This window comes from Pogoniulus pusillus, chromosome 8, assembly GCF_015220805.1.
Source record: "Pogoniulus pusillus isolate bPogPus1 chromosome 8, bPogPus1.pri, whole genome shotgun sequence".
Classification (NCBI taxonomy): Eukaryota; Metazoa; Chordata; class Aves; order Piciformes; family Lybiidae; genus Pogoniulus; species Pogoniulus pusillus.
The window spans coordinates 11,561,706-11,585,638 of NC_087271.1; the positions used below are offsets into that span (position 1 = coordinate 11,561,706).

At 46.9% G+C, this 23,933-nt stretch overlaps 1 protein-coding gene across 10 annotated transcripts in view; it reads right to left on the reverse strand.

Annotated features, from left to right (window-relative positions):
• Nucleotides 1-23,933, reverse strand: part of PACS2 (phosphofurin acidic cluster sorting protein 2) — a 103,879-nt gene that overhangs the window by 35,572 nt on the left and 44,374 nt on the right. For 2 of the 10 annotated variants that reach the window (XM_064147210.1, XM_064147215.1), the window contains exons 4-16: nucleotides 18,519-18,644; nucleotides 15,616-15,778; nucleotides 14,470-14,543; nucleotides 13,667-13,747; nucleotides 12,003-12,062; nucleotides 10,588-10,745; nucleotides 8,407-8,497; nucleotides 7,544-7,618; nucleotides 6,376-6,497; nucleotides 5,006-5,138; nucleotides 3,444-3,548; nucleotides 1,866-1,972; nucleotides 498-652 (exon numbers count right to left, since the gene is read on the reverse strand). In XM_064147210.1, the coding sequence (XP_064003280.1) occupies nucleotides 498-652; nucleotides 1,866-1,972; nucleotides 3,444-3,548; nucleotides 5,006-5,138; nucleotides 6,376-6,497; nucleotides 7,544-7,618; nucleotides 8,407-8,497; nucleotides 10,588-10,745; nucleotides 12,003-12,062; nucleotides 13,667-13,747; nucleotides 14,470-14,543; nucleotides 15,616-15,778; nucleotides 18,519-18,644 (1,450 nt within the window). Of the gene's footprint in view, nucleotides 1-497; nucleotides 653-1,865; nucleotides 1,973-3,443; nucleotides 3,549-5,005; nucleotides 5,142-6,375; nucleotides 6,498-7,543; nucleotides 7,622-8,406; nucleotides 8,498-10,587; nucleotides 10,746-12,002; nucleotides 12,063-13,666; nucleotides 13,748-14,469; nucleotides 14,544-15,615; nucleotides 15,779-18,518; nucleotides 18,645-23,933 lie in introns of all 10 variants that reach the window. The other 8 variants (XM_064147208.1, XM_064147214.1, XM_064147207.1 and 5 more) reach the window with 6 other exon arrangements.

A 23,933-nucleotide genomic window follows, 5' to 3' on the forward strand; every position in this document is an offset into this window, starting at 1 on the left:
CAGTCTGGAGAAGAGGAGGCTCCCAGGTGACCTTAGTGTGGCCTTTCAGTATCTGAAGGAGGCCTACAAAAATGCTGAGGAAGGACTTTTTAGGCTATCAGGGAGTGACAGGACTAGGGGGAATGGAGCGAAGCTGGAGATGGGTAGGTTCAGGCTGGATATGAGGAAGAAGTTGTTCAGCATGAGAGTGGTGAGAGACTGGAATGGGTTGCCCAGGGAGGTGTTTGAGGCCCTGTCCCTAGAGGTGTTTAAGGCCAGGCTGGATGGGGCTCTGGCCAGCCTGATCTAGGGTAGGGTGTCCTTGGGCATGGCAGGGGGGTTGGAACTAGATGATTGTCGTGGTCCATTCCAACCCTGACTGATTCTACGATTCTATGACAGCTCAACGTTTGCCTCCTTTAACTGCCATACACCCAAGCCAAAGCTTCCAGGAGGGCTCCTCCTGAGGGAACACATCACATTTGTTCTTCACAGAAAGATGATTGTTTCTTATTTACCTAAAGGGATGATCAAAAATCTCATGTAGCCAAGCCAGTCTGGGGTTTTGTGAGACAGCTGCTCTACGAAGAGCCTCAATACAGCACTGAGGTAATTCTGGGCTCCAGCCACAGCAATTTTAATTGGGTTTGGAGGCTGTGAATTGCAGTTACAGCTAGACAGGAAAGAAAAAAAAAAAAGGAAACATATTTATAACAGTGCTTCCAACCAGTTATTTCAGAACAAGTTAAAACAAAAAATTCAGAGGAGAGCTCATTCAATCCACAAAGCAATATCCCAATAATCACTGGGAGCTTAAAGTGTTATTAACAAATGCAACATTGTTCAATATTGTCTTAATTGGTGTGCTAGTTTGAGCCTAGCTAGAATGTTTTAGTGAGAAGGATCAGATCACAGGCTGTGAAAGAGAAAGAGTGCTGATGTCTACTTCACTCATAGGCTTGCTGAGAGGTATGAGATCAAGAATCCAAACATAAATAAGGCACTTCTGCTTGGGGCATTGCCTGAGCTGCATTTCTCTCTAACCTCTCTGCCATAGCTCTCATTAATCCACTTTGCTTCCTAACCCCCTGGCTGAACCTCATTCTCCTTGGGACTAGGGTAAGGTTGAGAGGGGTGGGAGAAGGTGGAAGGGCAGTTGGGAGCCCCTCCTGGGGACTCAGGTTTCTGGGAGGGCTGCTGTGTTTCTGTATTACCTTTTACCTTGTACATTTCTGTCTATAGCTGTATATACTGTAAATATCTGCTTGTATATGTAGCTAAGCTGTAAACATAAGCTTCATTCAAATTTCCAGAGCCAGCTGAGTCTAGTCTGGGTGATTTCCAAAGTGTAGGGGGGCAGGTAACGCCCAAACCATCACAATTGGTCTTCTTGCTCCTCCTTCTGTCACACATTTTGATAACCTAAAGGGCTGCACTCAACTATCTAGGCTAGGAAGTACCTATTTCGAGTAACTGCTGTGTCAGAGATACATTCTGATACCCACACCCCTCAGTAAGTGCCTAAGGAATGTCTTGAGGAATTCATCTGGGAATTACTGGAGTGGGTGGGGGACAAGAACTGTTTTAAAACCTAGCAGCTCGGCATGATTCAGTGGTTATTAGATCTGACCCATGAGGCAGTCTCCAAAGCAGAACCTTTTAAAATCACTGGTGTCAATGAAAGGAGATTTTCATTCCTACACACATGGCAGAGTAGCAACAGGTTTGCAGGGCTGGTGAGTGCTGAAGAGCTACACAACTCTGACCTCAGGAGAGTAACTGGGGAGAAGCATTTCTCAGCTATTGGGTGGCAAACTCCCTGGGCACAGGTGCTGAGAGGCTTTGAGAGGTGAGACTCAGACACCACGAGCAAGGTGAGAACTTACTATCTCTGTATCCTGGAGACAATAGTGCTGAAAGCTGCCTGGATGTCAGCTGAGGAGCATGTGCAGACCACGGGCAAGGTGTGCTTTTGCAAGATGTCTGACAGGTACTGAGGAGAGAACAGAACAATTTACAGTCCTTTTTGCCACGGTTTGTGACAAGAAGGAAATCTGCCTTCTCCAGCCTCCTAGGTATTCTCACACCCAAGTGTGGGCACTCTCCCCATGCCCAGTTCTGTAAGTGATGGGGCCACTTGCCAAATACCTCATCCTTCTGCCAAAGGAAAGCTCTTCCTCCAGAAAAGATGGAACCATTGCACCTTCTTGACAAACACCAGCACTGTATCAAAAACACAGCAATGACAGCTCCAGAACAGCAGGTTTTTATGGCCTCAGAGAGCAGAGTGGCAGCAGCAGCAGCAGGCCATTAGCCTAGCAGATGGCGTTGGATAAAAGCAGATGCTGCCTACTCACCTACTTCTGGAACTGCACTTGCATCTCTTTCTGATTTCAAAAGGCCTTCAACAAATGCCACGTTCTGCCCACACCCCAACAGTAACAAATGGGAAGGGTGCTGCCAACTCCTGTTCCTGGTGAGGGACTGGTTCCTCTCCATGTAGCTAATGGGAAACAATTCACACCTCAAGTACACACAGAATGCTGATATGACTCAGTAATCATCTCACACTTTCAAACTCTGCACCATTACTTTATTACACCCCAACCAATGCTATCTTCATGTCCTCTGATACTGCAGGCACAAGATCCTAAAACTACCAGAAATGACCTATAACACTTCTGTCTCCACCTCTAGAAGGCATTTCTCTGTCTTCTAAGTATAGAGACACTGTAACTGCTCACTCAGATGCTATTTTTTCTCTCTCAAAAACTGTGACACTAGCTCTTCCAGAAGCACAAAGCAACTCCTTGAGCCTGGCACAAGTTCCATGGGCAACAGTCACCCAGCATAAGCTTATTGGGCCTCTTCCATACATATTTTATTGCTTTCTCAGGCTAAAGTTCTAAAAGGACTACAATTTGTTCCAAATCCATAACAAACCAATCCATGACAACAGTGTAAGGAAGCACAACTCAGGGTTTTCACTAACACAACTACTACTTGCAGTCAGGAAGCCTAACTGTGCATGCAAGGCAACAGAGCTGACCTGAAATATTTTCTCCTGTATTCACCACCTTGTTCCTAGGAATCTCAGCCTAAACCACAGGTCAATCCTCCCTGCTTCCTCTGTCTCAGTTTACCACAGGTGAGAAGAAGGCTCAAGTGTAAGAATCTAGCCATTCTCAGTGTACTGCTAGCCAGAAGGAATGATATTTTGTAGAAGAGAAAAAAAAAGACTCAGGGAGGCAAAGCTTTACAAGACCCACAGCACCTCCTGCTCAAAGTAAATCCAGTCTGTAGGCACTGAACACTCAGTATGCTGCCAGCCCCCACGCACTACCACTGCTCTTCCAACCAAGCAGTGGAACCTACTTGGTTAGTGGTAGAGCTCAAGGCCTGTCCATTCCTGAGGAGGAACAATGAAGGAGAACTGTGCTTCAGGTAACGTCTCCTGCTTTTACCTGGCCTTGCCAGTCAGAAGTATTGACAAGAATAATGTTTTCTGGCAGCTGGTCATCAGAAACTAGGATGTGATTTAGTTGGTCATACACTGTTTTCCTGGGAATCTAGAAATAAAGACAAAGAGAAGAGAATAGCAAGAGATGTCAGCTCTAATTGTCAATCCATCAGCTGGAGCTCTTGTAGCTCATGACAGGTGGCTGTGTACAGTTGGTCAGTGCTTGGTAACTCCATCAGCAAATGCTGCTGGGACTGACATTTATCAGCTTCTTCAACACTGCAGTATTCTGAAGGCTGCTCTATTAGCCACCTTGGTTCTGCTGGCCATTAATCCTCCTGCCATGCATTTTTACTTACACCACTGTCTTGGGTTCAAATGCAAGTTCCCAGAGACTCTTATAAATTTGGTAGACCCAATGACAATTTATAGAATTTATAGAGTTTATAGAGTGCCCTCCCCTCCTCCCCCTCCTTTCCCCAAAAGACAGGGAGAGAGATAAAAGGTAGGGACACCCCAATAAATCAATCTCACTCGATTTGGAAGTTAAAAAGGAAAAGTTTAACAATAACTTAGAAAAAGGGGATTGGAGGTAGGGGAGTTTACAAAGGATAAGGAAGGGAAAACAGCAAAATACAAAACAGGGATGGATACAACCCGAGTAGTGTGATGGTGTCTCTGCCTCGTGGCTGGTATGCAGTATCAGTGTGTGTGTGTGTTCGTGAAGGCAGGTAGGGAGAAAGAGGGCGAAAAAAAAGGAAGAGACAGGAGAACTCCTGTCTTTTATACCACAGGAAGTGGGGGGAGTGGGCTAACCATCACCTGGAGTGTGGCCCACCCCTGAGGAGGGGCCAAGACCCCTAGGGTCAGGTTCAGGGTCACTCCCCCAGGAGTGTTAACCCTATACAACCACTTTTTATCAACTACTGGAATTTTGCATTCACAGAAGAGGGAGTGGCCTCAAGTGGTGACTGGATAGCTTTAGACTAGATATTAGGAAAAAGGTTTTCAGGGAAAGAGTGGTCAGGCATTGGAATGGGCTGCCCAGGGAGGAGGTTGAGTCACCAACCCTGGATGTGTTTAAAAGTCGTTTGGATGTGGTGCTTGGAGATAGGGTTTAGGGTGCACCTTGTAGAGTAGGGTTATGGGCTGGACTTGGTGATCCTGAGGGCCTTTTCCAACTGGAATGTTCCTGCGATTCTGTGAAGCCTGGAAAGATCTCCTCCAAGGAGGGAACAAAGAGAGTCCTGCAGCTAACAAAAGCATTAGGCAGTCTCCTTTTGCAATCCACCTTACTTCAGAGGAGCAATTCCTCAACACATCCCTATTCATTCCTCACCATAAAAATCTGTCCCAGTGTTGTCAGTTTATGGCAAGGTGACAAAGCAGAAAGCTGGCAGAACTCAGCAGACTGAGTGGATGACAGGCTGTCAGCCTAGGCACACTTTCTCCTTCCTGATGCTGCAAGGACCAGTTCCCTTCCAGCAGGGATGGCACACTTGGACCACAGGAGACAGTTGGAAAAGAAGACCAAGGAGTGCCTGGAAAGAGCAGTCTTTGCCACACCTGTAAGTGGTGCCGGGTGTCCGGGGAGCGTTCGTTGTCCAGGCTGTTGGCTCTCTCGTTCTGCGGCCTCACTGGCTGCCTCTCCTTCAGAGACGTGCTCCTGCCCCGCCGCCCCGTCTGCTTGCCTTCAGACCTGCTGCAGAGATGCACCTGTGTTCCAGAGCTGCCTTCTGAGATACATCCCCCCCAGGTCCCCTATCACCCAGACTGGCAACCTCACCGACGTCACTGCAGGCATCGGTGAACTGTGCATGTAGACCTGAGCTAAGTTGAGACCTGCTAATTCCGCTGCTGCACAGCATATGGTCAGCTGCAGAACAGGCTCCCAGGAGTCCCAGGAAGCCTTCAACAGCCCATGCTAAGACCCACATCACCATCCTGTTCTTGCTACACCAGCATGGTAGGATCTGCTCACACAAACTGCAGTCACACTCCCAAAAGCAGCATGGGAATACCTCTTCCACCCGAAACCTATTTGATTGCAAACAACCAGAGAAGCAATACATTGGGGTTGCTGAAGCCCACACTCACCCTCTTTGGGAGAGTTTAAGAGGACACAAGTTTTACTTGACAACCACCTTGTGCTAGTTTGAAGCTAGCTAGGATGTTTTGGTGAAAAGAACTAGATCACAGGCTGTGAAAGGAAAACAAGGGTGATGCCTACTTCACTCATAGGCTTACTGAGAGGTATGAGAACAAGAATCCAAACACAGGTAAGGCACTTCTGCTTGGGGCATTGCCTGAGCTGCATTTCTCTCTAACTGCTCTGCTGTCTCTCATTAAGCCACTTTGCTTCCTAACCCCCTGGCTGAACCTCCATTCTTCCTTGGGACTGGGGTAAGGTTGAGAGGGGTGGGAGAAGGTGGAAGGGTGGTTGGGAGCCCCTCCTGGGGACTCAGGTTTCTGGGAGGGCTGTTGTGTTTCTGTATTACCTTTTACCTTGTCTATTTCTGTATATACTGTAAATATCTGCTTGTCTATTGAGCTAAGCTGTAAATAGAAGCTTCATTCAAATTTCCAGAGCCAGCTGAGTCTAGTCTGGGTGATTTCCAAACTGTGTGTGGGGTGGGTAACACCCAAACCATCACACACCTTTAAGGCTAATGTCTGCATCAGATGTTGACTTTGCAATAGTATCTTTCAGCAAATAGCTTCCAGGGGGACATGGAATGGATACAATAACAGCAACAGGAGCAACCTCAGAGCAGTGCTGCCCTTCCAGGTTTTGAGTACTCGTTTATCAAGTGCTCAAGATCCATCACCAAAGGGCCTGAACACCAGAAGGGTCTCCTTTCAGCCAGTGGCTTAAATGCTGGCAAGCTACCCATGACTTCCCAATCAGCCTTGCAGCAGGTGCAGTGCTGTGTCACCTGGTGGATGGGATAATGAGGGACTCGGTCTTGGTGATCTTCCCGCTGGGTGGAAGCTTCTCAACAAATACATCTGGAGTGGGGAGTTCAGCTTCCTGGACCTCAGCTTGCTGGTTAGACTCCTGCAAAAACACAGGGAACACAGTAATGAGGACAAAACCTTACTTCTGTCTCACTGCTGCAAGGACTGGCAGGAGGCACCCCAGCTTACTCTGGCTGGGACACATTCAGACTGCCTCCTTCCAGACACTCACTGCCAAAAGAGAGAAGCCAATACAGGCTGGCTGGGGCTAACAGTTCCCAGTTCTGACTCAGAAAGGAGCTGGAAGTAGGAAAGGTGCTCAGTTATACTATTTGGAATAGGCACTTTCCCAGCTCAAAGCCAGGGACATGCCTCCTCATGCAACTGCAGATTAACTCAGCTTACCCAAAAGAACCAGTGCAGGCACAAAGACATGGAAGAAATGTTACAAACTGCACATCCCCAGTATAGCAACTTGAGATTTTGGATTTCTACCCCTAGATCAGCTTGACTTCTGCCAATTCGGTTTGAAATAATACTTCTGTCTGACAAAATGGGACACCTCTGAAAATCCCTTTCAAGATAATGCACTTTGGGCCAGGCTTCCTCAAACCAAGAGAAAGGCTGTTTAAACAGAATGCCACATTAAGAATTTCTGTTTCCAAAGGCTAAAAGACAAGAACATTTTACAAAGAGTCCCATGGTAAAGACAAGGGCCAAAGGGTACAAATTGCTACTGGGGAGATTTAGACTGGAGGCCAGCAAAAAAAAAATTCATCATTTGAACTACTAGACATTGGAATAAACTCCCAAGGGAAGCGGTGGATTCCCCTACATCAGACACTTTGAAGGCCCAGCTTGGCAGGGTGCTGGACCATCTCATTTAAACTATATTCCTACCCTGAGAGGTTGGACTAGATGATACTTGAGGTCCCTTCCCACCTGGTATTCTATGGATCTCTGAATAAAAACTTCCAACAACTAAGGTCAGGAGGGGAGCTCAGCGTTATCTTCACTGCAGCTAATGGTACCTACTTAAGCTGTGTTGCACATTCAACTGTAAGGGTGGATGGACACACACCACACAACAGTTCACAGCTGACAGCCAAACTGCCAGGAGGAACACTGAGTGTGTTTTCAACTTACATAAGAGACGTTGTCAGAAATGCTGTCGCCTGTGTGCTTGGTTCCAAGAGTCTTTGTCTTTTCAGGCACTTCTACCTGCTTGAGAGGAGAAAAATCACTAGGAGTTATGGCACTGGCACAGTTTGCAGCCCCACTCTCTGGATCAGGCTGTTGCAAAGATATTGTTTCTCCATTCAAACACTGCACAGCTCTGTGTAATGACCAGGAGTGCTTCCTGGTGACAGTGGGACCAAATATGTTAGTGTGAGTTGTGGTAAAGCAGCAGCTGATGTACAACACACAGCAGAGGCAAGAAAAGTGCTCTGGAATAGGACTGATACCTTCTGTGCCTAATATGCCCACATGGAGATGAAAACAAGGTGAGCTGCCCTTCAGTGCTCGCTCCCAGCCACCACAAAAAGTATCCTAACAACAGTAAGGTTTCACCAAACAGTGCCAAAGAGTCCCTAAAATTCCTGGCAGTCATTTCAACTACGCAGAGATCTGCAGCTATTTATACCCACAGCAAGTACTTAATACATAACCTGATGAGGTCCCCTTCAGTTAATCCAATATTTGATTAAAAAAAAAAAAACAAACCACTGAGAACCCACAAAAGTTTAAAAAAAAAAAAAACAAAAAAAACCAAAGCAACAAAACAAAACAACAAAATGAAACTAAAAATAACCACCAAAAAAACCCAAAAAAGGCAAAACTCCTCCAAACCTCAACACAACAAATAGGTTTCCTTGGCAGAAAATTCATCTCTGCATCCAAATTTTTGGAGGTCAGAGCAAATGCTTTAAATTTACACATGCAAACAGAGACAGACCAGGTCTGCTATATGAACTGCAGAGAGATAACCTTCCCAAAACACAACTTACAGGACTTGATGGCTCTCTCTGGCTCCTGATGCTGTGGATGCTACCAATTTCTGTCTGCGAGCTGGAGTGTGATAGGCCTTCAAAATAAGGTCTGAGTAAGGAAATCAAAACCAGTTTCTTGTTATTAAAAACACTGACAGCACATTCACAGCCAAGCAATGTGACACTTCCCAGCCTGTCTTACTGCTCCTCAATGGTGCCACTAAAATTTATAGGCAAATTTTGAAAGGAGAGGGAGGTCTCCAGGAGCACAGAAGCAGCCAGAAAGCTCAGGAACCCCTGTCTAGCCCTGACACCAAGTGACTGATGTCCATCTAATGGATCTAACTTGTCAACTGTCACACAGCAGACTGCACTTACAAAGCTCTTACTCAGAAGGCTTGAACATTCTCACATCACACACCAAGCAGCAGCTTTTGTTTCCCTAAAATCCAGAGTGGGCAGCGAGTGCAGTGCTTTTCCTATCACAGAAGAGAGCCCACACAAGCAGTGGTGCCACCACTACCTCAAACATCAGGTGCAAAGCTTCACTCTGTAGCTCGTTACAGCTTTGCAAATGCTGATGGAACTGCACTCTGCTCCAGACAAGGTCTAGCTCCTGCCTGACAGACAGCAAGCAGAGTTACTGCCTCTCAGACACCCTGTTCCTGCGGGTAAGGGAGTCTTGGTGCTAATAGGCATTTTATTGCCAGCTTGTATCTGGATTTGGCTGCCAGCCCCAGCATCCAATTACACATTTGCTCAGCAAGATAAGGTAGCACATACAACCAGATTGCACTTCCCTGTAGAAAGGCAGCTCATCACACCAGCCCGAGAGACTCAATGACAACTTAAGGAGCTGAGTTTTTGTTTTGTTGTTGCGGGACAAACCTGCCTATGAGCATCAGCATTTACCAAGGCATCCCTTTCTAGAAACAAACTTTCATCCCTTTCAAGACAAGAACTTTCATCCCTTTCAAGACCTGGACACAGCAAACAACAAAGTGTTTCCCCAGCACCAGACACGGTAAGTTGTGATTCCAGCAATATTCCAGCAGCCACATATCCCAGAAGAGTTAGTTCTTGGGCTCCAGGGACCAGGACATAAGCTCCCAGTCTTTACAGGATAGCATTTTGGCTTGTTTCAAAGCAGCTGCTCACTGTAACATGCCTACTTTCAAATCACTTCGAGGTAGGGGCTACCAGTTGGCAATGTATCAGCTCAATCTCCAGATGCCTTTACAAGCCACCAGCCTCACCACTTATCACTTCTGTCCCGGTCTATCTTTGACATCTTTTGGCTCACTGAAAGGAAACAAGTCACTCCAGACTTGGAATCTATACTTAGCCCAGCCAGCTTATTCTACATTAATTAAGATATTATGGCACCTGGTAATTAGCTGGCATTGAGCAGATACTGTACTGGCCAGCTGCAGTGTTTCAGAGCAGTCACAACACTGGAGGCCTAAGCATGTCATTGCCTGCCTGTCAGAAGTGTGAGTGCAGCCCAAACAGCCTCATGCTTTCAGTCTGTACTCAGCAGGGATGTGACACAGCTCTGCCTGCTCAGGGTTCTGCACCTGCTCGAGACCCTGAGCCAGCAATCCCAGCTCAGCTCAGCAGTGCTGCCTGCATGTCAGTGCCCACAAAGCAGGTTCAGAGCAGGCTCACTGGTACCCATTGGTGCTGCAGTTAAGCCCCCTGAGCCCTGTGCAACTCCTTTGCTCCTGCATCCTTAATCTCTGCAAAGGCTCTCTTTCTGCACTGGTTCTCCAGAAAGACACAGCTTGCCTTGTCCTTCCCTCCCTTCCTCTACTTCTGCACCTTCCAACCACATCTCATTTTGCCTTATCACAGATTTCCTGGCTCTTTCTAGCTCCTCTTTAAAACATTTGTGTGTGGTTTAAACCTACTGCCTGCCAGCAATTTCTGCTTCTGTGCTCAGCTGACAGGGGAGGCAGAACATCTGCAAATATGCCAACAAAGAAATAAGACTGAGGGGAAGTTAGACCCACCCCACACATACACTAGCCCCAACTCACAAGCAGTCACTGACATTGTAACAAGACTCATTAGACTCTGGCACCAGGACAAGAGATGAAAACAAATAGGATGGAGTGGTGGGAATAGAAACAACATCTAATCTGTGCTGACACTGCACATGGTCTCTCCCCAGCCCAGCACCTGCTGCCCCACACTTACTTTAACTTTGGCTTCGGAGTGCTCAAGACACTGTCATCATCCTCCATTTCAGGCCCGCTGTCACTGGGGTTCTCTATATCCAGAGTGTCATACAGAAGATCTAGGTCCTCCTCCACCTCTTGAACGTGCTCTGCTGGGTCCTGTTCTGAATCCAGAACCTATATGCAGAACAAAAGCAGACATTGTTTACCCTGCTAGGAGCCAGGAGTATGTCACATCACCTGAGCTCCCCCAAGGACTGCAGCACATCACTCTTGGGAGTAAGATTGCCCTCCTAGTGCAAGGACACTAAATCCAACAGAAACATGAAGTATATGAGAAGTGCTTATTTTGGTCCAAGCTTGTCAGTGTCTGGTTACACAGAAGTTATCTGCTGGACTAAGCATTTATGAACAAGCTATTAACCACATCTTACATCCAAATATGCAACCCCATTCCACAAACAAAGCTTCGAAAGGGGCCCTATTGGAGACCCCAGTTTGCTTAGATTAAGTAGAATAAAGGAGGACACCTCAATAGCATAACCTGTCTGGGTTTTACTGAAAAAGTTGCTGGGACACTTCCTAATTAGGTACCCAAGCAGGCAGAAATAACAAAAATGTCCACAGGAGGCGCCTGAAACCTGGACAAGGCTCAGCATCAGCTGCCACCCACAGCAAAGCTGAAGAGTACAGACCTCTCCCACAAAACTTCATGGGTTGCTCCACATATTCACTAGAGTAAGCAGGCAACCGTGCACAGCTCAGCTTGCTTTTTTTTGAGTGGCAGCTCCAAAAAAGCAGCAGCTCAGCTGATTGAGACCTCAGCCATGGGTGCTGACTCTGCTGAGCTAACTTGGGAAGAACAGCAAAGCTAATAGGACTGTTTGGAAGCACGAGGAGTTACTCACTCTTTCCCTCAAGCCACAAAACTCAGCACACAGCCAGCTGAGATGTTAACTGTTTTTATGTTAGGTACTCAATATTACACAAGTTTCTTGGGTTCTGGAACTCTCTCATTTTCAGCTCTGACCAGACAGCTGACTGTCCTTATCCAAGTTTTTCATGCCTTGCCTGGCTGTTCTAAGTAATATGATCAAAGAGTCTGGGATTTAACCTTACAAGAGAAATATACCATAGACTACTTGCCTTTGAAAAGGTCAAAGATAATTTCAAAGCAGTCTGCAAAACTAATGAGTGCACACATGACTGCCAAAATCTGCTTTTGATAAAATTTGACCTGCAAACTGTTTGATGATATTTTAAAGTTGGCCCTCAAACCTCCATGCAAAGCCAGGGTGTAAAGAAAGGTCACATCCACTGCAAACATGAAAACAGAGTGGAGGAAACAGGAGAGTGTCCCTGAAGACTAAAGCAAGATGCAGCAAGAAGAGTCAAACACACAAGACAGGAAGGCTTACAGAACAGATTCCTTACCTCGTCAGACACTTTAAACCTCTTCAGCAATGCCACAACCTTCTGTTTGAAGTTTTGTTGCTGTAAGTCAAAGACACTTTTGCATAAGTAAAATGCTAGGTGAACTTTTTTCTCCCAGTCTGCAAGAAGCTTGAAATCAGCACTGTCATACCTATAATATTTTTCTCCCTGCACTAAAGCAAGCTAGGTCCCACTCCACGGAGCATTAGTGGCCCTGATGGATGGCACACCACCCTTGGTTGGACACACAGCAGGGAACAAATTCATGCCACTCCATACTGCCTCCTGTACTAATTTGCTGTATTTTTGGCAAACATTTGACAGTCAGTTTTTTTTGATTCTTAACAAGGATGACCCAAGACAGGCATCTACAAACTGGCTGAGTGCAGAAATGTGTTTTCCACCAATGAAGCACACAGCTAATTCCAGCAGGCCCGTTTGTCTGAGTAGCAGCACTGCCAAAATGTGGTGGGGCTTGTCCTTAGCACTTGCCTCTCAGAAAAATGCCATCTCCAGGGTGCAAGACAACACGAGCCAAGGTGCTGCACTTTCTGTGTGTTTACTTGCCCCCAAGAGCTTTCTCTCCTTCCTGCAGGACCAAACAGCTAGGAATTGCCACAAGCTGCCTATCACTGACCAACCTAACACACCCTGAAGAAAGGGAAGATGAGAAGGGTCCACGTGTGAGTGCTGGCACAGAGCACTTGAGGTGGTAACCCTGCATCAAGAGAAAAGGAAGGAGAAAATGGCTGGCACCAGGCCATTCCTAGATGAAGGAAGCTGCTTGTTTGCTGGTTCTCCTGTATTTTTACATGTGCTTGAAAACAGTGCTAAGGACAGACAAGGTAGGAAACAGAGCTGTCTGTAAGACCAGGAGCATGCTTTCTCAGTGACCTGAATCTTGATTCAGGTCAACATATGGTTTATTTCAAACTTTATCAAAACATGGATTTCAGAAATAGCCTCACAAGAGGTACAATAATCTCCAAAATTAGGAGTAAGCCCCAAAAGAAATCTAGCCCATCCTGGTGATTCTGAGTTATTGTCGTTACAGACATGCACAAACACTTGTGTAAGCAGAAAGCTGTCTTCTGGCATGGCCAAGCACAAGTCACTGCTCCACAGAGAAGAGCAGCTTTGCAAACATGCACATACTTGCTGTGTGAGGGTGGATAGCAGCATGCAACTTGCCAAAGCTTTCAGCATCCAACTACTTCTTTTGTATCAGCACCACATGCACGGCCTCAGGTTTATCTGCCAGGCTCCAGCCCCTGATTTTGCTGCTTCATTTTGAAACCTTCCCAATGGCCTCTTCCATGCAGAGCACAAACAGAAGAGCTTCTTCTCACCTTAATCTACCTTCAGGACTTACACGAGCATGGATCCTGCACTGGCTTGTTCATAAGGGTGGAATTCCATGAACTTACATGACCTTTGGAGCTCCTTAACTTTGCCACCGAAGGACACCTAAAAGAGCACATGCACACACCGTGGCTGCCCCCACTCCCTGAACTGCTTGCCTTTTCTAGCTCTTCACATGCTGTGACCATGCTGCCAGGCTTTCTGCTGGGCCAGCATGCCTAGCACTGCTGCTCCTAGAAGCCACATGCACTGTGCATCCTGGCCAAGCCCCGTCAGTGTTAGTAAAACTGATTTCCACCGACCCTGGTTATGGACGTCGTTCTTACTATCGATCTCCGCTGCTTCTTGGGCTTGCCCAGCTCGTACTCATCATCATCCAGATCCTGAACAGAAAGAGGGTTCCTCTGTTACCTCTGGATTCAGGGACACACAAGCATTTCTTTAAGTGCTGTAAATGTTCCCTCTATGAAAATGAACCTTCTGCTAGATCTTCCCAACTTTCAGCATTTGCCTTAATTGAAGTTATGATGGCAGAAGGAAAAAGAAGTGAACCAGGTCTGCAGGAACATTCAAGGAACAAGGACAGTCACAACCCCACATTTTGGTGGGTTTCTCTTTCAGTATTCTCCAAGAGGTGGGAGGCAGGAGATGCCAGAGTCTGAAGGCAAATACTCAAAAAGCATCTCACATCTACCCAGGGGCTTCTATGTAAGGAATATTTTGCAGAAGGCATTAAAGACTACAGACTGACTTAGACCCTGCTGGTTCTTTAAGTACAGCTGGGGATTACTTGGACTCTTTGAATCCCAACAGCATTACAGAAGCAATCAACTGATGCCTTGACCATTGAGCAGAGGGACGCACAAGGATGCTAATGTTTCAGTGATTAAAGGGAACTCAAGTCCTAACATGTGAACCCATAAATCACACCATGGTGGAAAAAAAAGGGTTACTGTGCAGGCCTTCTGCCACTGCAGACATTTGGTGACAGGCTCACACTGTCATGGCTCAGCTAATGAAATGGGCTTTCAGATTCAAGCACGACCTGAGAGTGTACATGCTCTGCTAGAGCTCTCACAAGGAGAAGCCATGCCCTAAGCAGTACCTGGCCCTGCACGGCATCATCACTGGCCTCCTGCTCAGAAGAGAAGCTCTCGTACTCTTCCTCGGAATAGTTGTCTGGAAGGGAAGGAAAGAGGGGAGAGATCCTGTGAAACTCCTTTAAGGCAGGGGACAATCTCATCTCAGGAGCAGAGAAGGCCCAACTAACAATCACAAATGAAGAAAGGAGGCACGCATGGAGATGCCTGCTGGTTTGTCTTCTACCTGGGCTAGAACCTGTGAGATGGAAAATGCCTGGAGGTAAGGAATAAAGAGAAACACATCTAATAAATGTAAGAGACCAGAACACAGATAAGGCTTCTTGAAATACCATCCCCTTCTACCCTGGAAAAAACAACCTGGTAAGACAGCAGCAAGTAAAGATGTTTCTCCATAAGAAAAATTACTTCCTCTACAAAACATGGGCATAACTGCATTAAAGGAACAAAACACAGAATCCTAGGGTCTAAATCCTTTAGTAAAGTGGCACTGCAGGTGAGCTGCCTGGCCTCAGGCAACAACACAGAAACACCTGCATGCACAGCCTTCAACAGGTCACCCTTTAGCAGTGAGAAGAAGGTAGCACATAAAGACTGTCGTGAGTAGAAACCCTGTGACATCTCTGTACGAGGCACAACATCATGGACTTACGCTCACTAGACCAAACCATGATCTACAGCAGAACGTGCTGCAGGTTTTCAGGTCTCATCTAAGCTAAAGAGATTTACTGTAGAATACCCAAAGGAAAAAGAAGTTGTAGAAGTAGCTTAAATGTGAATCTTCCAAACACAACACTGTTAGGCAGGTAAGAAGCTACAGATTCTCAACACGCCTACCAGTAATGCTGGAAGAGCGCTGGTAAAAAGACAGCTAACCCTTGCTGGATGGCTTGGGCTTGGTCTCACATGCTGGAGAAGCTTTGACAGTTCAGTCCTCCATTCCTGTTACAATCTCTGATTATAGAGTAATAGGTTTGCAAAGAGGTTTTGGTTTTGTTCCTGTTTTCCATTAATCAGTTACAGACATGGCAAGTTGCACAAACTGGTTCTCACTTGTCCCAGGAAGTATCTAAGCCCAAGTGAGGTTTAACTCCAGCTACTTCAGGAAGACACTGACCCTTAGAGCACAGAGTTGTACTCTTAACTCTTACCTGTAGACTTGATCTTCTGGCTGGCCTGCATAGTGCTGTCTTCATGATCAATTGGCTGACTTGACAAAGAGAAAATCCAGATTTCTGCTACCTTCACTGCAGCCTCTTTGATATTGCTGAACAGGCTCAGAACTTGGCCACCTTCTGTCGGGTGTTGCATGACCTGGGGCAGAAAATTAAGCAGCATGATTTAAAATGAATTTAAACCTGCACCATTTGCATACTACAAGAGTTATTTATGCTAATGGTTACTCCAGATCTCCAAGTACAGAAGGAAGCCAACACCCTGCATGAGCAGGAGCCACCTGCAGGCAATACACAATGCCAGCTGAGGTTTCATTTAACTACAAATGGAAGCAGTGGAAGGAAAGGAAAATTGCTCTAAGCTTGATGGTTGATTAACTGATCCTTGAAGCACAATACTCAACTACCTCATTACTATGTATTTGCTTCCACAGCACAGCATTGATTTGAATTATCAAGTTACCAACCTTTTCAATTCCTAATTAAGGAACTTCATTTTGTGTTAAAGCCCAGCAGAACAGTCAGTAAAGGCAAAAACTCCTGCTGAGATACAGATGCAAAAAAGCTTCCTAAAGCAAAAAAGCCCACAAACCCTGCTCCAGAGAGCTGGCACCTGATACAGGCTGGGGTCGGAGTGGCTGGAGAGCAGCCAGACAGAGAGGGATCTGGGGGTGCTGATCGATACCCACCTGAACATGAGCCGACAGTGTGCCCAGGTGGCCAAGAGAGCCAATGGCATCCTGGCCTGCATCAGGAATGGTGTGGTCAGCAGGAACAGGGAGGTCATTCTGCCCCTGTACGCTGCACTGGTTAGACCACACCTTGAGTACTGTGTTCAGTTCTGGGCCCCCCAGTTTAGGAGGGACATTGAGATGCTTGAGCGTGTCCAGAGAAGGGCGACGAGGCTGGGGAGAGGCCTTGAGCACAGCCCTACGAGGAGAGGCTGAGGGAGCTGGGATTGTTTAGCCTGGAGAAGAGGAGGCTCAGGGGTGACCTTGTTGCTGTCTACAACTACCTGAGGGGAGGCTGTGGCCAGGAGGAGGTTGCTCTCTTCTCTCAGGTGGCCAGCGCCAGAACGAGAGGACACAGCCTCAGGCTGTGCCAGGGGAAATTTAGGCTGGAGGTGAGGAGAAAGTTCTTCACTGAGAGAGTCATTGGACACTGGAATGGGCTGCCCGGGGAGGTGGTGGAGTCGCTGTCCCTGGGGCTGTTCAAGGCAGGATTGGACGTGGCACTTGGTGCCATGGTCTAGCCTTGAGCTCTGTGGTAAAGGGTTGGACTCGATGATCTATGAGGTCTCTTCCAACCTTGGTGATACTGTGATACTGTGAATTTCAGAGGATCTGGCCATGCCAGGATGCAGTGGATCAAAAACCCAAGGCAATAGTGGAGGCAGAGTGACATGTCTGTTTGCATTTTGCCTCCTCTTGCAGCTCACAGGGCTCCTAAAAGAACCTAGAACTCACATTCTTCTTTTACCCCACCAGTGTCAGAAAGTGTTTCCTCACATCTGCACCTCAGATTTCTCCATGTGCCAGGCTGCTTCATTAGCTCTTCCCATGGCTCTAAAAAGACCTGAGCTGACAAGGAACATAAGCCCATCTGCTCTTCAACTCTGCTCAGTTTCACAGTGCCAATTAATTGCTTTGTTTCAACAGCTAAGAGAACCTCTTCACCATTATTATTATCATGCAAAGTTGTAACTGTGTCAGTGCCGTTTAGGGGTCATTACACCATAAACCACAAAGCTGGGGTGGGGAGGCTTGTAAAAATCTGTTTTTCTGAAGTCTTCAATTTCAGAAATATTCCAGATTTCCTAATATAATGAACCTCTGAAAACGTTTGACCTTCTAACCTCAGCCAGCTGACACTACAGAAAGACATAAGAAAACCCACATGGCACAGCAGCAAACATCCAGCACTTAGCAGGTCACTGATGGGACTAATTAACCAGGCCCGCATGTTTTCTGCCTTACAGCAGTATTTAATTCCTAGTTCTTAAAACAAGCACAAGACAGGGAAAAAAATGTTATCTGCAACAGCACAAATCAGAATTTGGCCCACTCAAATAGGGAGTTCACCCTTTACTGCTGAACTCACAAACAAGGAGTGGCCTTTGTCAGGAATTATTTAATGTAGTAATAATCCACCACAGCACAACACCAGCTTGATTTGGGGAGAAGTGATTTGTTGACAGAAAGGAGTCCCATGAAAGAGAATGGTGTTAAACTGAACTGCAACAGCTAAGGCCACTTCTAAATACTCAGAATTGGCAGGGCATGAAATAATGAAGCAGGGAGCTAAGACATCTGAGAGCCTCCGTGAATAACATATCCATGCCTGATTCCAGCATTCGTTTTCAGATGTAAAGCTGATGATTTTATTATTTAACTCTCATGATTAGAACTCCACCTAAAGTACCACCAGCCAAGAAGTAAGAGTTGCAAAGGGTGTCAACAAGCAAAATGAGAGAACCTACTTGATGCTTAACTCACAAGGTGGCATGGAGAAGCACAGCAAGCCATGCTTTAGTCTTTCTTCGCGTCCAAGTGACTCTGACCATCTTGTTCTGCACTTATGAGCTGGTTCCCCCTAACTCAAAAAAACCCCCCACAACAATAACACCAAAACTCTCCCTAGATAACAAGCTGGCCTCTCAGAAGCTTCAGTTCTCAAGGTACTGCCCAGAAAATGTTCAATATTATTACTCAGTAGTAAAATCTGTTTAAAATATTGCCCTGTAACTACTGGTGAGCTATTAAGGCATGTACCTGAAATCCTGCCAGGTACTTCTCAATGAGGAAAGTGACAACAATGTGCTTGAAGAGAAGGGAAAATGTCCACTTTTGTAAAGAGAGACCACATCAAATGCTCCTCACCTCAGCCATGTTGATAGAGCCCACGGCCAGAGTCTTGTAACCTAAAATGGTTCGATTCTTGTACCGCTTCCGCCGCTGCAGCATGATCTGAAGCTTGTTGCCTTCTCTCTTCAAGAAGTGAGGGTACTGCCGTTGGAAACACAAGGGGAAAGTTTATTACATCTCTTGACATAATTTCCCAAGCTGCTCCATTCCTGGGGATCAACCCCAGGGCTTCTGTAAGTGCCTACAGCTAACTCACACTCAGTGGACTATCCAGTCATCAGCTCGGCTCTGGGCTTTCATTTCCCCAGCAAAGCACACTGGAAACACATTCCAAGGGTGCAGAGGAGCTGTTCAGTTTGGGAAGGGCCCAGTCTCCAAGAGACACTTCCCCCAAGAGGTAAATGGAGGCTGCCCAGAACTGGGACCCCAGAGGTGTTGCCTGCCCCTGTGCAAATGGCAAGCAACATGCAGTGGCAGAGACAGGTAAGGACCCCTGCTTTCCTAGTAGGACACTACCTTCCCTCCAGCACATGGACATTTCTCAGTGTTCGACCCTTTGCTGTACACATTTAAGAGCTTATTGTACTCTGAAAAACAAGCAAAGAGAGGCATAGCTATGAAGAGGCCCAGGATTTGCCAACACCTCTTTTGCTAAAGCACAGAGACCTACATGGTCACACAATGATTCTCCCCAGTACAGTGCTGTCTCCTTCAGGCACTTGGTTCTTCCAGCTGACAGTGTTTTCCAGCACTAACACGCTCAAACTTACATTGCTCAGCGGTTGTATTTCAATAGAAGGATAGAAAATCTCTGTCCTACTACCAAACTATGCTGCAAAGTCATAAATCCTTCCAAGACATGTTCTGTACAAGAGGACACTTTTGTTTATGTACCTCCCAAATCACTCCCCAAGAGCAGAGAGGCTGAGAAGTCAAGTAGAGAGTACAGGGCAAGCATGAGGCCAATCCTGCTACTTCAGCTTGCCCTGCTCATCTGCATCAGTGCAGTCAGGTCCTGCTTTCTGCCAGGATAGTCATTAGAGCACTGAGTCCCCAGGGCTCAGTTGGTTCAGCTGTGCGAGGAAAAAGCCATACAACGAAAGAGCCACCTCCAGGAAAAGATACAGCAGCCACTTGACCAGTCTCATCTCAAGAAGAGAGGTGAATGGGACACAAGTTCCAACCATATAGAACACACAACCCTGTGTAACCTGCTGACAGAAGAACGCAGTTGCAGGGATCTCAAAGAGCACACACCCAAGTGAAGGATGCTTTTCTTGCAGGCAAGACCTACATTTTGGTTGTTTTTCCCCCTAGGGACATTATGAAAAATAACTTCCTGCAGATGAAAACACCTGCTAAATATAAATGCTGAGTGCCATCAGAAACTCTGAGATATTAATTTGCAGTCCACAGCAAGCTTGACTGCTGCGTAGAGAGCTAGGAGCAGTGGCCACACAAACAAGCAGAATACTAATTAACTGATTGCTCTGCAAGGGCAAGATCCACTGTGCACTGCACAAGGGAGCAGTCCTGCAGGAGAGAGGAGCCTGGAGAAGAGGAGGCTCAGGGGAGACCCTATCGCTGTTGAGAACTACTTGAAATGAGGTTGTAGCCAGATAGGGATTGGTCTCTTCTGCCAGGCAAACAATGACAGAACAAGAGGACACAGTCTCAAATGGCACCAAGATAGGTTTAGGCTGGATGTTAGGAAGAAGCTCTTCACAGAAAGAGTGATTGGCATTGGAAGGGGCTGCCCGGGGAGGCAGTGGAGTTGCCATCCCTGCAGGTGTTTAAAAGGAGACTGGATGAGGTATTCAGTGCCATGGTTTAGTTAATTAGAAGGTGAGAGTTTGGACTTGATGATCTTGAAGGTCTTTTCCAACCTGGTTAATCCTGTGAACTGCAGCCCATGCAATTGACAGACAACCTCAAAACAAACCTGCATCCAATCATGAATGGAGTCTGTGAACTTACAGACATGAAATATCCCTAAACAAGGATGGAAGAAGTTAGAGGGAAGAGGCAATAGTGTCTCAAAAAGCCAAAGGCCATTTCTTTAACTCTGGGGCCCTTTCATGTATCAGCAGGGCAGCAGGGGATAGGGACTCCTTATTCTCAGCTCAAAGCACTTGGGCCACACCAAAGCTGTTAAAGCACAAGCCTGCAGCTAAAGTTCAAAGTCATGCCTGGTCCCAGGCTAGCTTGATTTCAATGTGTACAAATTTTCATGGATTGAACTGAACAGCTCAAGCTCATGCCTGCAAGTTTCTGTTTTCCCAAGGTGTGTTGCCTGACCACTTCGGATGAGCACTCACAGAAATGACAAAAGAAAGGTGCAGCAAGATGCAGGCCTCTCAGCTCCTCCACCAAAAGCAAGGGCTCTGGGAGAGAAGTTGAGGCATTCTCATAGCACTAACAAGTTATTTTTAACACCAGCCATGACTTATCATCTCTGCACAACACTTCCAACCAGAACTTCTCAGCATTTCAGTCAATGACACAGATTGAGAGGAAAACAATTTGGCTCCAAACAGTTGAAAACAAAGCTTTTAGAGGAAGCACCAAGCACCCCAAGACACCTCCAAGGAGTGAGGAGAAGCGATCATCACACTCACCAGAACAACTCACCAGAATTCTTTCTGAAGCTTTAGTGAGGCACTACTATCCATATGGAAAGGCTTCTTAAATACAGGAATTAAGTGCTCCAGAGAGCTGCAATGTTGTGCTTGGAATATCTGGGGAATTTCACTTGATGCTGTGAAACCCACAGTGGGTCAGGAGAAGCAGCCATTCCAGCAGTTAGGGGGCTGCTAGCTTGCCTGCCATAAAAGCTACCACTTGTGCTAGTTTGAAGCTAGCTAGAATGTTTTGGTGAGGATTATCTCACAGGCTGTGAAAGAGAAACAATGGTCATGTCTACTTCACTCATAGGCTTGCTGAGAGGTATAAGAACAAGAATCGAAATATAGACAGGGGAGTCGCTCTTTGTCCGGGCTCAGAGCTGCATTTTCTCTCTAACCTCACCCTCTGTCTCTCTGATTAATCCACTTTGCTACCTAACCCCCCTGGCCGAACCTCCAGTCTTCCTTGGGGCACAAGGCAACGTCTGGGGTAAGGTTGAGGGGTGGGAGAAGGTGGAAGGGTGGTTGGGAGCCCCTCCTGGGGACTCAGGTTTCTGGGAGGGCTGTTGTGTTCCTGCATTACCTTTTACCTTGTATATTGCTGTCTATAACTGTATAGACTGTAAATATCTGCTTGTATATGGGGCTAAGCTGTAAATATAAGCTTCAATCAAAATTTCAGAGCTGGCTGAGTCTAGTCTGGGTGATTTTCCAAGTGTGGGGGGGCAGGGAACACCCAAACCATCACACCACTGGTCTAGCCCTGGCTAGCAGGGATCAAACGCATCACTAATACCAGCCCTCCCCCAGCTATGTAACAGAGGAACAGCTAACTCCTGCCTTCTGATGAAGCAGAGGCCTGCCAGATACTGGGCTGCTTGCTACTGTGCCAACCTGCACTGTCACCCTTCTAGCTTGGCTCTGACAGGAAAAGGCTCAGTACAAAGGCCTGGACTTTCACCCAGGAGGAGCAGCTGAGAAAGCAGAGGCTGTGAGGATATGAGAGCCTGCAAATGCAGACAGTTAGCTCAAGGCACACTGCTGGAAGAGTTGACAGTGCAATATGCAGATATTGGCTGCTGCAAGACACTGAGACCTTCTTGTGCTGTGACTCCAAATGCTTTTACCTTATGGCCCTTCTCCACTCTCAGATGTGTCCCAGGCACTAAATTCAGGCTGTATCTGGCTTAAGCTGCCATTGTCAGCTAGGAGCAGCTTTCCAGTCATTATCCAATTAAGTAACAATAAAACTGTCCTAAAAATCCTACTGTGCTATTTCAGGAAGGTTTCCCAGGCCTCACTGAATTCAAGACCACCAAATCCTCCTGCAGCAGGAGCCCAGCAGCACATCCCTGCATTAAGCTTGCTCTTCTGAAGGCTCAGTGGCTTGGACATCACTGCTTTCCCCTATTCTGGCTCAATTCCCAGCCCCTTCAAGGGAAATCGAGTTCAAGGCAACGCTCTGTGTCCTGCTGCAGCATTGCTGTAAGTCCCAAGAGAAAAAAAAAACAAACCACATTCCCTGTTAATTCAAAGAGATCTGCAGAAAACTTTGCTCCTTGCTGACACGGGCCTGGCAAAGGGAGACCTCGTTCATCTTACAGCTCAGCTCCCAGTCATGGGAAAGCTGCAGCCCCAGGACCTGTGAATTGTTGTCGTGTGGCGTTGTTATTCCTGCTCACAAAAAGAGAGAGGCAGTGCTGCAGTTAACACAGTTTGTGGGCTTCATCAGAATAGAATCAGAAGCAGCCACCAGCTGTGTATCTGCCTGGGCAGTCACAGGGTTATCATCTGTCTGCACCAAACACTTGTGTGCCTTGAGTCTGCACAGGTCTGAGGAACAACCAGCCCACCTCACATCAGCACTTGAGCCTTTCTCCTTACCAGATTAAACTCTTGACTTCAGGACCCAACCAATATTCCCAAACCACTGATGATCCACATATGAATGCATCTGAGTGTCTGCAGTACCACCCTTCCCTCTTGCTTGCAAGAAACCAGCCTCTATTTATCTTATTTCCCTGCTTAGGAGGTAGCTCCAGGGTAGCATACTTCGAGGAAAAGAAGAACCAATAAAAGACAGCTGCTCCAGTTCCCAGATACTCCTAGGACTCTAGAGCCAGTAGTTACTATCTGTGCCCTGCTTCTGCTCTAAACAGTGCCCTCCTCAGCAACTCCAGATGGGAATTTCTCCTGTCCCATTCCTGCTATTGCCTTCCATCAGCCTGACCGATTCTTCATGCCATCAACCATGGCTGCCACCTTCCAGTGCCCACAAAGGCAAGAGAAGGCAAAGAAAAGCCATCAAGCTCAGCTCCTGCCATAGCCATTACATGAAGTAGACAGACTACTGCAACGTCCTCATGTTCCTGGGCTCCAAACACTGGATACACAATAAGGAAGGTCTCCTAACACAGTGAGCCAGCACCTGATGCTCCAGACCCTCAATACTGAGAGGCAATTCAGGCAAATTTGTGCCACTGCGCTGAGGACCTGCAGGTTGCCTGTTTCCCCTGAGACAAGACAGGATTAGGGAACTGGTTCCCATGATGCAGAGTTGGCCCCAAGAACAATTCCAAGGCTTTATATGGCAAGCCTCCTTAGTGGGCTTCCCCCTCCTCAGATGCTGGAAGCATCTGGGCTATTTTTGCTCTAATTCTCCCCAGCCCAGAGTGAAGCCAAGAGCTCAGGCAGCTCTTCAGAACCGGCTGTGACTGTCGCAAGAACGAGCACCTCAGGCAGCACTACAAGAGTTGTCTCTGCCCCACTGTGCACCTCTGCTCGCTGCAAGGCAGCAAGCCCAGCA